The following is a 12651-nucleotide window of genomic DNA, read 5'->3' on the forward strand; positions in this document are numbered from 1 at the left end:
TATCTCTCTAAGCCAAAATCAACACTCAAAAGATTAGAGCCAAGCAGTGAACAATGCATATCAGGGTGGCGATGTCTTACAAGCCCTCAATGTCATATTACTTATCTATCAATCAAAGAGAAGAGTTTGCACTTAATCATTTAATGTTTGATTGAAGGGTGTTGTTATTAATCCGAGTGCAGGCTAATATTATTATTGGCTACAAATTCATATGACACACCACCCTTTTGGGAAAAGGCAGCTCTCCGCTGATACCACTGTCTGTAGATATTCAGTGCAATTACAGCTCATAGCGTGACTATTTGGATACCGTTTCTTTGGCACAGGAAACTGGTTAACATAATAGTTTGGTCCTATGGATCTTTTTAATCCAAGTGTATATGATGATATTCAGATGGCTGGAACTGGTGCACAATATTTTTTGTTATTAAGCCATATTATATACTCACCAAGTGCTGCAGGTTGTGCTGTATGATGTTCCGGCAGCATAGCTGTTACTGTTGAAAGTACATGCACATTGTTCAAGTGGGACACAACCGGAGTTGTTGATGTCATCAAATATGGTACCTGCAACAAACAGAAAAATAAGGTGATTTTTCAGAAGAGGAGGGTATTTTCTTTCCAAACAGGGTTCTATGGAACTAATTAGGGTTCTTTGAAACATAGTTAGGGATTCTCCAAAAGACAGCAACCTTAAATATGAGAGATGAGTGAATATATTCGAGTGACATTGAATATTTTAAAAATCCACATTCACCAAATTTCAGATTGTTTTTTGCAATTTACTTCCACCATAAAGGGCCATATAATGGAAAGATTTTTAAAAAAAATTGCTTAAAACTCATCATATTGCTCGCCTCTCTGGCCTTTCCGATCTTCACAATTCCGCATTTGGTCCTTGACGTATCTTCGTATCACTTTCGTTGAGTGCTAAAGCCATTGGGCCTCTTGACACTAGGCCAAGACTTCTGACTTTGATGAGGTTTCGGGATGTTTCCGTGTATGTCATGGCACACATCGTGAAGTCATGACATCATGACCTCACACGCACTTGTGTAGAAATGTCCCAAGGCTCATCAGATTCAGAAGTCTCGGCCTATTATGAAGAGGCCCAAGGTTTCAGTACATGGCGGAGGTGATAAGAAGATACACCAAGGACTATACAGGGTACCGTGAGGAGTTTTCGGGACTGGAGAGGTGAGCGGTAAAGTGAGTGTAAGTATTTTTTCTTATTTTCTAGATCTTAGAGTTATTATACATAAGGGAAATTCAGTTATCAGATAATAACTTTGCTGCAAATTTCCCTGGATAATCTGTGTGATTTGGTGAATTTTTGTGATCTGGCAAATTTGAATTTTGCAAGTTCCACTCAGTTCTAACTGTGTCGCTTTAAGATTAGGCATGAAATACTTGCACTGATTTGATAGGAAAGCATCCTCTTCTTAAACCATAAAAGGATTGTAGCTACTTTGTTCATGCCTTGTCCTATATAATATAGCAAATACATACCTGGGGGGCAGAAGCAGCCTTCTAAGCAGTGATTTTCACATAAAGTACTTCTCTCTGGGTTGGTGCAAGTGTCTGCACATGGAGATCCACATTCCTGGTACTGCATGTTGTACGGACATGATTTAGCTGAAATGAAAAAAAAAAATTGTTATATTAGGGCCCGTGCAATTGATAAAGTCCCTTCAACCTAATGAGCAAGGTCAGAGCATCCGCAACTGTGACCTTTATTACCATTGTTTCTTGCACACATTGTACAAAATTCTTGTATCTGTACAAACACAATTGCAGAAGACACTTACGGCACAGATCTTTATTTCTCCAGTTCTCTGGTTCACCTCCAGCATGAGCACATTGCCTGGAGTACTCAGCAAAAGTGTCACACAAGCAAAGAGCAACAGTATTGCTATCACACCGACACAGGTCTTGCACGCAAGCTTCAATGTATTGATCAACAGCCACCAATGAATGACATTTTGAGAATGTTCCACCCAGAAGAATCGACTCGCAGATGTTCTCCTATCATACACAAAAAGAGGCTCTTAAAGACTTCTAAAACATCAATGTGACTGAATTGTCTACAAAAACATTTATGTTGTTGCACAAGCTCCAAATATATAATATAAAGCTGGTCTTAACTCTTAACATATTATTAACATATTATTTGCTCAGGGTGTAAGAAAAGCCATGATATCACCTATGAAAGGAGAAAACTGTAGACTTTCATTGTAGCTAATACAAATTGTCCTAAGAATGAACATCCCTCTATGATGCTTATAAAGACAGAGCATCTATAGATTTTCTTTCATACTTTTAGCACTGGATGAGTTGCTTTAACACAAAAGCCATGGCTTTGATCTTCTACTTACATAATCAGTACAATTGCTTTTGGGTGTAGGAAGCACATCTTGGCACTGTTCTGTGGGTCCATCCAACTTCTGGAGATTTCCAAACTGGGATTCTGTGATTTGCACGCCTAGGGACATAATTTATTATAAGATGAATCCAAGCTTGCCATGTCTAAGATAAGAATTGCTTAATGCACGGTAGACTCTGTATCAGTTGCACAAATTAATATTGATACATTCATTAAAGGGTTTTTTCAGTCTTAAACTACAAGTTTGAAGTAATTCTATGTGTCTTCAGACTTGTTCATCCTCCCATTGCGTGCACTGCGCGCTGTGAGGAATCTCCGATGCCGGCGCCGGGAAGAGTTGTTATGTGACCTCAAGTATGCAATATGGATACTCCCTCCACATTCTGACTAGACTGTTTCCAACTTCCCTGAATAGTTGCATTGAACGAGGATGTGCACACCTAGTAGAAACATGGCCGGGAGTATGCATATCGCATAGTTGTGGTCACATAACCACCACTGCCAGCACCAGAAAACTCTTACAGTGAGCAGTGCGCGTGATGTGATGATTCATAAGTCTACATTGACAGAAAGTGACTGAAAATTTGGAGTTTAAGACCAGGCAACCCCTTTAAAATATTGTGAAATAATATATAATACAAGTATGTTATAATAGAAAACATAAAATCTAACCATTGGAAATGAACTCATTGTAGATAGAGATGCCATTGAAATCCCCACACAACCCACAGGTCTGGTTGGCGTACTTTTGATCCAGTTCCAGCTGCACAAAAAGGTAAAAGTAAAAGATCTTGTTAAGCACAAACTACTAGAGGTCAAGATAAATTGTTCTTCGTCTGTCCACCTTCTACAATAGTGGAGATATGTCAATATGTCAATTTGATGCTCTTACCAGTAGACTATCATCATCGTTCCACATGAAGACCAGACCAAGCTTGGAGGTCACTGAGAGATATACACCATGTTTCTCAATCTGAATGCCAGAACCACTGAAAGGCAGCTGGACTCTGTACAAGAACATGAGATCAGCAGTTAATACAAAACATGACATTCACCACATTATTTAGGATTTTTCATTAACACACTAGAAAATAAGGACACTCACTCTTGTCCATTTACTGAGACAGTATTGCGATTGATCTGCACTGCAAGTCCATCAAGTTTCATGGTGATCTTGTCAATCACTGGAGTGTGGTCCACAACGGCACGACGGATTTGGATATTGAAGTCCTCATATGTACTATGACAGTGAGATGCATAGACATAGTTACAAGTACCGGGGAAGTAGAATATGTCTCCATCAAAGTTCTTGAAATGGAAGTTCCCCCAGGTGCTGCAAACTCTGTTATTGTGAGCTGTGTTGATAGCTGCAAGTAAAAAGATTAACGCAACTATGATTGCAGGTAACATATTTATACCAGCAAGTAAAAAATGTCAAAAATTTAAAAATTGATGCACCAGTTCAGCATGAGCACCAATGACATACTGATAACTTACATAACAGTAGGAGGTATATACTGTATTTAGAGGAAACAGAGAATAAATTGGGCACCCCTTATGAATCTTGGTCATACCAAGATGGAAGAAGTTGGTGCTTAGTTGCCCTCCTCAACCATTTCCATAATCCTTGTTTTGGTCTGTAGGGAAGAGTCCTTTATAGATTTCCTTCACAGGCTCTCAAAACTCAACATTAAAAGGAAATGGGGACTACCTTGACTCTGCCCTATCTCCCAAGGGTCCCATTAGCACTCGCCTTTATGATTTAAATGACTTTGAATAGTAAATGTATAATGAGAGTTTACCAAATTACTAGCATACTTGTAGAATATTAATGTAAGCTCATTGACTTACCTCTCACTACAGTTTTTGATGCCACTGGGATCACTGATACTCTTTGAGGTCCAGTTAATAAAACTACAAATAATTAGAGAGGATGTTAGGAGAGCAAAGTATAATGTTTGGTGTCAATGTCATTGATGGTTCACATATTTTCTAGTAACTATTCTAACATGTTGGCATAGCATATTATTTTGTAACCATTAGCTTGATAAATACTTAGGAAGTATATGATATTGATAACTAACACTTACTGTTTGGTTGTTTGTGCTCTTGATGTTGCTGTCCTTGCATTGTCTCATCAATGGTGTAGTCGTAGTCAATTTTCTCATCAGCATTGTAGTCTCCATATTCTTGAGCTAGGAAAAAATAAAGATATATTTAACAAAATGGCATTTTAAAAAGGAAGACATATTGCAGATTTCTTATGTAGAACTGATTAAAGTTAACCGTGAAAATCAGATATCAAGTTTATTACGGCTTATAGCTTGTTGCAACTACATGTATTAATAAAATTAAGACAAAATATGTTATATTAATAGCTTGTATATTTCATTTCTAACATTAAAAGAACAAGAAAAACAGTTGAGATTTTAGTGTACTACTGTGAAGCATGCCTATCTTAGATTCAGAAAATTTGAGAATATGGAGAATAAAGGGAAAAAGTATGATTTTCTATTTCCCTTCTTGCATCTATATTTCTCTCCAGTGGTAGAGTTTAGTATTACCCACTTTTAAAGATCTATAATAAATTCCTGTAAATTTCAACATATGCAAACAAATATTTGGCTAGGCTTAAATAACGTCTTTTAGAGTGAACATGATGCTGTATAACCATGCAACTATAAGGGAGGTTCACACTTATACAAACTCTTTGTCAAGCACTATGTCTAGGTGTTGGTCAGAATCCCTGAACTATTGGATTTCAACTGGAACTCAAGCAAAGACTCAACAGTGCCTTTTACCTACATAACCCCAACTGTGCTTTTTACCTTCAGAACCCCAACTGTGCCATTCACCTACATAGCCCCAACTGTGCCATTCACCTACATAGCTCCAACTGTGCCATTCACCTACATAGCCCCAACTGTGCCATTCACCTACATAGCCCCAACTGTGCCATTCACCTACATAGCCCCAACTGGGCCATTAACTTACATAACCCCAACTGGGCCATTCACCTACATAGCCCCAACTGGGTCATTAACTTACATAGTCCCATCTGGGCCATTCACCTACATAGCCCCGACTGTGCCATTCACCTACATAGCTCCGAATGGGTCATTACCTTACATAGCCCCAACTGTGCCATCCACCTCCATAGCCTCAACTGTGCCATTCACCTACATAGCCACAACTGTGCCATCCACCTCCATAGCCTCGACTGTGCCATTCACCTATATAGCCCCAACTGTGCCATTCACCTACATAGCCCCAACTGTGCCATTCACCTACATAGCCCCAACTGGGCCATTAACTTACATAACCCCAACTGGGCCATTCACCTACATAGCCCCAACTGGGTCATTAACTTACATAGTCCCATCTGGGCCATTCACCTACATAGCTCCGAATGGGTCATTACCTTACATAGCCCCAACTGTGCCATTCACCTACATAGCTCCGAATGGGTCATTACCTTACATAGCCCCAACTGTGCCATCCACCTCCATAGCCTCAACTGTGCCATTCACCTACATAGCCACAACTGTGCCATCCACCTCCATAGCCTCGACTGTGCCATTCACCTATATAGCCCCAACTGGGCCATTCACTTAGATGAAGCTGACAAAGCCATTATCCTGACAGTATTCTTCTTTTCCCTATCACATTTTCTTAAGTTAAAAAAAGGTCAAATATGGCCAGGATGGAGGCCATATTGTGACTCTGTCAGCTTTATTTGATTAAATGGCTCCACAAGAGCAATGTTAAAGTTTTTTGGAGAATCCAACAGAAACTTTAACATAGTACTCGACAGAACGCACTGTATGTGTGAACCTTACCTGAGTGAACAAGAAGCTCTTATTAATATTAGACATTCAAAGCATTGTGTTTTGCCACATAAAGATGTCACAAGAGAAAATTTTTAAGCAATATGAGTGGATCACAAGTAAAACTAATCTGCAATCTGCTTACAATCTCATTGTTATCTAAACAGTTTGAAGATCAAATATGAACACATTTAGGTTATCTGATTTTCTCATTTTCTCTTGCGCAAAAGATGTTGAATATTACACTTGTTCTCCTTTCACCCATGCCTAGATATGCTGGGATGTAATCATACACCTGCTTTCGGAGCTCCTGTTGCTTGGAAATAAGATACACTTTCACTGAGATTTCAGCCCAGCTGAGTCACTTGGTGTTATTATTTTAAAGATGCAGATAAACCGTTTTACTAAAGGCTTATTATTCAATAGTATGGATTGATTTATTAAATCTATTCTTTATTAATATTATAATGTTTATTTCTCCTGTGCTTTGCTTACAGGGTCGGTCCATGAACTGTACACACAAGAATAAAGATTTTAACATTTTATAACATGCAATTTATTATAATTCTACACAGATTTACTGGAAAAACCTAAAAATATCCCATTGGAGCTATAGTCACAATGTGAAAACAGATGAACAAACCACTTATATGTGTCACATACGGTTACAAATTGAGGCAAAATAATAATACATAATAAAGAGAATAATAGAATAGCAGAATCTATAGTTAATGCTTCTTATGCAATAAAATACTTATCACCCAATATTTGACAGCTCTGACTGTTTTAAATATAGGTACATTGGAACGCGCATACGTTCCTCTACTCTTTCAAAGATTTCAAATTTCTGATTTTTTACCATATACAGTAAGATTTTTGACCCATAAACTTTAAAATAGAATATGTGAACACTTTCAATAAATGATTGGAAAATTGTAATATATAGTGTTAATATCTCCAGTTATTAAGAATAATAATTATTTTTTCCCTAGAATAAATACTTACCATTCAATGGGCCTAAGATGACCAGTAGGATCCACAGCGGGAGCCTATGGAAGGTTCCCATCTTCTTAGTAGCTGTGGCACTACTGCGGAGGAGAGGCAAGGAGCAGGATGGTCAGTCTGGTGGTGATCTTTATATACACTTGTAAAGGCATCTCGGCTCTGTGCCAGGATTGCTCCACACAGGTAATTAGGGTGGAGCTGCATTTTTTTCCTCTAGTTAAAGGTGTACAGGAGGATGCTGGAATAAGGTGTGGACTGTATGTGTGTGTTTGGCTATGCCATGCCTCTTTCACATGCATTTCATGGTCTGTAGAAATAGATTGTGCCCTTATCTGTATTGATTTCTCCTAATACATACATCATCATTAACTCTTTGCTAATTTGTGATACTTTTACATTAAAAATGCATGTAGTACAAAAGTATGTAATATACTGCACCACTGTCAAATGGATAATATAGATAGATAATAGCAAGATAGATAGATAGATAAATAGATAGATGGATAGATAGGGTGACGATGTCTTACAAGTCCCCATTGTTATATTACTTATCTATCAATCAAAGAGAAGAGTTTGCACTTAATCGCCTAATGTTTGATTGAAGGGTGTTGTTATTAATCCGAGTGCAGGCTAATATTATGATTGGCTACAAACTCATATGACACACCATCCATTTGGGAAAAGGGCAGCTCTCCGCTGATACCACTGTCTGTAGATATTCAGTGCAGTTACAACTCATAGAATGACTATTTGAACATAATTTTCTTTGGCACAGGAAACTGGATACCACAATGCTACGGCTCTATGGATCATTTCAATCCAAGCGTCTAATGATCATATTGAGATGGTTGGAACTGGTGCGCATTATTTTTTGCTATTAAGCCATATTATATACTCACCAAGCGCTGCAGCATGTGCTGTACGATGTTCCAACAGCATAGCTGTTACTGTAGAATGTACATGCACATTGTTAAAGTGAGACACAACCAGAGTTGTTGATGTCATCAAATATGGTACCTACAGCAAACAAAAAAATTAGGTGATTTTTCCCACGAAGAGGTCATTTTCTTTCCAAACAGGGTTCTATGGAGCTAATTAGGGTTTGTTGGAACACAGCTAGGGATTATCCTAAAGACAGCAACCTTAAATATGAGAGATAAGTGAATATATTCGAGTGGAATAGAATATTTAAAAAATCCACATTCACCAAAATTCAGATTGGTCCTTGACGCATCTTTGCATCACTGTTGTTGAGTACTAAAACCATGGGACTCTTGACACTAGGCCAAGACTTCTGACACTGATGAGGTTCAAGGATGTTTCCGTGCATGTCAAGGCACACGTCGTGAAGTCATGACATCATGACCTTACACTCAGTTGTGTAGAAATATCCCAAGGCTCATCAGATTCCAAAGTTTTGGCCCACTATGAAGAAGCCCAAGGTTTCAGCACTCGGTGGAGGTGATAAGAAGATACAACAAGGACTGTACAGGGTACAGTGAGAAGTTTAGGGGACATGAGAGGTGAGTGGTAAGGTGAGTGTAAGTATTTTAGATATGAGATAGGTAGATAGATAGGTAGATAGAAAAAATGATTGATAGATACATAGAAAATAGATGAATATATACAGTGGGGAAAATAGTATTTGATCCTTTGCTGATTATATCCCTCACTGACAAAGACATGAACAGTCTATAATTTTAAGGGTAGATTAATTTTAACATTGAGAGATAGAATATACAGTATGTGACAGATACACAGATAGTGTCCAGGGAATGGACACTAAGGGAAGTGAGTGGGGAGACGGTAGTAACATATAGAAGCATGCAGCCGCTCCTGAGAACACGCTGCCCTAATCAGGACCTGAGACACATGACCACCAGGGGAGTGGCTGGAGGAGGAACTAACCTCCGTGCAAAGGGAGGTAGAGAGTGAAAGCGGGAGCCGGCGGAGCCGAGGGAGAGAGGTCAAACAAGCCGAGTTCAAAAGCCAGAGGGAAACGCAGTATCTAAGGGCACAGACTGAAGAAAGGTCAAAAACAAGCCAACATCAGAAACCGAGCAGGAACTCAGTAACCAAGGGCACAGACAAGAAAGTTAGTTAGAGGGCAAGACAGAGATAAGAACCAGAGAGTAGGAGAGGTACAGAATCAGAGAGCTGGCACAAAATGAGGGACAAGCTGGATTACACACAGGACAAGCACACGGGAACAAACGGTATACACAAGTGTAGCAAGGTTAGCTGCTAGCTGAGGACAGAGCTATCACTGTCCCAAACCCAATAGAAGGGCGAGTTAATATAGCTCTCCCCAGACCAAAGGGAGGCCAGCAAAGTTAACTCCATAGAGCCCAGGACGGGGAAAGGAATTCCCATCCAGAGTCATGACAGTACCCCCCTCTCAATGGGGGGATACCGGACCCCCAGGCTTCCCAGTATGTCTGACATGAAACGCTCGAACCAACCTATCAGCATGTACAGAACGAGCCAGCACCGAAGACCGATCTTCAAAGCCAAATCCCTTCCAGTGTACAAGATACTGTAAAGTACCACGTATCCTCCAAGATTCCACATTGCATCCCACCTCCTACTCCATGTGGCCATCAGCTAGAACCAGAGAAGCAGCAGGCAAAGACGCCTCATCAACAGTTCCCAAAGGCTTCAAAAGAGATTTATGAAACACATTGGAAATCTTAAAGGGGAGGAGTCTGGGAGATGCAACCTAAAAGTAACTTGATTAACTATCTCCACAATTTCATATGGGCCAATAAACTTAGCACCTAACTTAGCAGAGGGAACCTTAAATTTATTTTTTCAAGTGGACAACCACACCTTCTACCCTCCCAGGAAAGTAGGACCAGACACTCACTTCTTATCTGCAAGAAATTTTTACTTTTTCTAAAGCCTTGGTAATGTTTTGTTGAACCTCAGTCCACAACTCCTTTAGACGCCACGCAGTCCCCTCAGCCCCAGGACAACCAGAGTTCAAACGCGAGAACTCCCCAAAATGTGGATTAAATCCACAATTGGCCAGAAAGGGCAACATGCTATTGGCCTGGCTTACACGATTGTTAAAAGCAAACTCAGCTAAAGGCAAAGCATCGCACCAATCTTCTTGTCGAGTGGAGGCTAAACATCGCAAAATTTGTTCTAGAGACTGATTTGTCCGTTCGGTCTGACCATTCGACTCTGAATGATATGCAGAGGAAAAGGACAAATTAACACCAAACTTTTTACTAAATCTTTTACAATCATTTGGCAGACTCGATGTAGTTTAAATTTTTATGATCAGTAATCACAGTGATGGGATGAGCCGCACTCCAAAACATTCCTCCATTACTCAAAAGCCAACTTAACCGCCAGAAGCTCTCTGTTGCCCCATCATAATTTCTCTCGGCTGGAGAGAATTTCCTGGAAAAGAAGGCACATGGTTTAAGATTTGTGAGAGTGGCGGGTCCCTGTGACAAAACTGCACCCACTACCACTTCAGAAGCGTCAACCCCCATGATAAAAGGTCTGGACGGATCCGGTTGCACTAGCACCGGGGTGGACATAAATCATTTCTTTAAGGTCAAAAAAGATTCCACAGCAGACGTAGACCAATTTTTAACATCCACACCCTTAAGTGTAAGATCAGTAAGAGGTTTAACCACCTGTGAAAATCCCTTGATAAATTTCTGGTAGTAATTTGCAAACCCCAGAAAATGCTGTAACCCCTTCAAGTCTCGGGGCTGAACCCATCCATGATAACCTGGACCTTTTTGGGGTCCATGCGAAAACTCTCCTTAGATACAATAAACCCAAAAAACGACAATTCATGCACAAAAAATGAACATTTTTCCAACTTAGCAAAAAGTTGATTCTCCCTAAGTCTCTGGAGAATGGTACATAAATGCCCCAAATGGGCTTGTTTGTCTGAGGAGTAAATCAAGATATCATCTAGGTCTATAACTACAAAGTGAACATAAAATTTATAATATTTTGAAAGATGGCTGGAGCATTTGTCAGCCCAAAGGGCATAACCAGATTATCAAAAAGACCCTCGAAGGTGAGAAACGCCGTCTTCTACTCATTCCCCTCTCTTATCCTAATCAGGTTATAGGCTCCCCATAAATCTAATTTAGAAAACCATTTTGCCCCGGACAACTGGTTACACAAATCGGGTATAAGAGGGAGCAGGTACGTGTTTCTCACTGTGATCTTATTGAGTTCCCGAAAGTTGAGGCAAGGCCGCAAACCACCATCTTTCTTTTTAACAGAGAAAAATCCAGCTGCCACTGGAGAAACAGAAGAACGGATATGCCCTTTATGGAGGCTCTCAGCAATATACTCCCTCATGGCAACCTGTTCAGGACCCAAAAGATTAAACAATCGGGCCTTGGGTAATTTAGGACATGGAATCAAATCAATGGCACAGTCAAAAGGTCGATGTGGTGGTAAGACCTCAGCCTCGCTTTTGGAGAACATGTCTTCAAAATCCTTTAGGTACTCCGTAATACCCTCCAGACCGACAGATGAGATAGACACAGAATTACAACATTGGTTACCACAATTGGATCCCCATTGGACAATTTCTCTGGTCTCCCAATTCATAACAGGATTATGGCATTGTATCTAGGGAAAACCCAGAACCAACCCCGCAGGTAAATTGTCCAAAACAAAGCAAGCAATATGTTCCATCTGAGAAGAGTCCACCTTAAGGAAGAGAATTTCCGAGACACAGGTGATTCCCCACTTGGTGAAGGGAGTGGAGCCTAACTGTCCCTATCTTACAAAGTGCCACCAAGTTAGAGTCAATCAAATTAATGGTTGAACCACAGTCCTCAAAAGCTGTAGTAGGGAATAAATCACCATCTACCTCAAGCTCCCCCTTGGAGCAAAATTTTAGACATTGAAGAAAAGTGTACCTGAGGTTCTGGGTAACCTCCTCAACCATTACACAGACCTAGACATTTCCCGACACCTTATAAAACAAAACCATATATAGAACAAAAACGTATAGACCTCAAATAAGTCATACACTTTGTAGTTCTGACTTGAAGGGAATTTTGAGTGGACACTCCTGCATAGCATATTAAACATCAGAGAAAAGGGAGTACACGTCCAATACTATAAATAAATGTCCAATTTTGTTTACCACATAATTAGTACAAAATAGTACTGACATAACAAATACATATAAAATACATATAAGAAGGATCAGGTAATTATAGCTGCTATTGTGCTGAGAAAACAATACATAAAGTGCTAAGTGCTTTTTATAATGATGGGCCAAATGTTAGGGACTCAATAATAAGAGGGGGTCACAGACAGGTGCGCATCCTAAGAAAGGACCCCATTACCCGATGCAATAGTGCTTACTGATTGCAAGTCAGATCAGGACAAGTGCAGTTTCGCCTCTTTTTCCCAGACACCTTGGAGGACAGAGGGCAAGAGGGG

General features: G+C 39.9%; 1 protein-coding gene across 1 annotated transcript in view; it reads right to left on the bottom strand.

The window, feature by feature from the left end:
- The window catches only part of LOC141058199 (mucin-5AC-like), a 51156-nt gene extending 43851 nt beyond the window's left edge, over window positions 1-7305 (bottom strand). The window contains exons 1-10 of the mRNA XM_073554345.1: window positions 7216-7305; window positions 4474-4578; window positions 4235-4297; window positions 3489-3750; window positions 3276-3390; window positions 3056-3146; window positions 2376-2482; window positions 1809-2025; window positions 1510-1635; window positions 450-567 (exon numbers count right to left, since the gene is read on the bottom strand). Of these exons, the coding sequence (XP_073410446.1) occupies window positions 450-567; window positions 1510-1635; window positions 1809-2025; window positions 2376-2482; window positions 3056-3146; window positions 3276-3390; window positions 3489-3750; window positions 4235-4297; window positions 4474-4578; window positions 7216-7276 (1265 nt within the window). The 5' untranslated portion in view covers window positions 7277-7305. The remainder of the gene's footprint in view (window positions 1-449; window positions 568-1509; window positions 1636-1808; window positions 2026-2375; window positions 2483-3055; window positions 3147-3275; window positions 3391-3488; window positions 3751-4234; window positions 4298-4473; window positions 4579-7215) is intronic.
- Between the last annotated feature and the right edge of the window lie 5346 nt (window positions 7306-12651).

The sequence above is a fragment of the Dendrobates tinctorius genome, unplaced genomic scaffold (genome assembly GCF_039654945.1).
Source record: "Dendrobates tinctorius isolate UK_male_01 unplaced genomic scaffold, ASM3965494v1 ptg000211l, whole genome shotgun sequence".
Classification (NCBI taxonomy): Eukaryota; Metazoa; Chordata; class Amphibia; order Anura; family Dendrobatidae; genus Dendrobates; species Dendrobates tinctorius.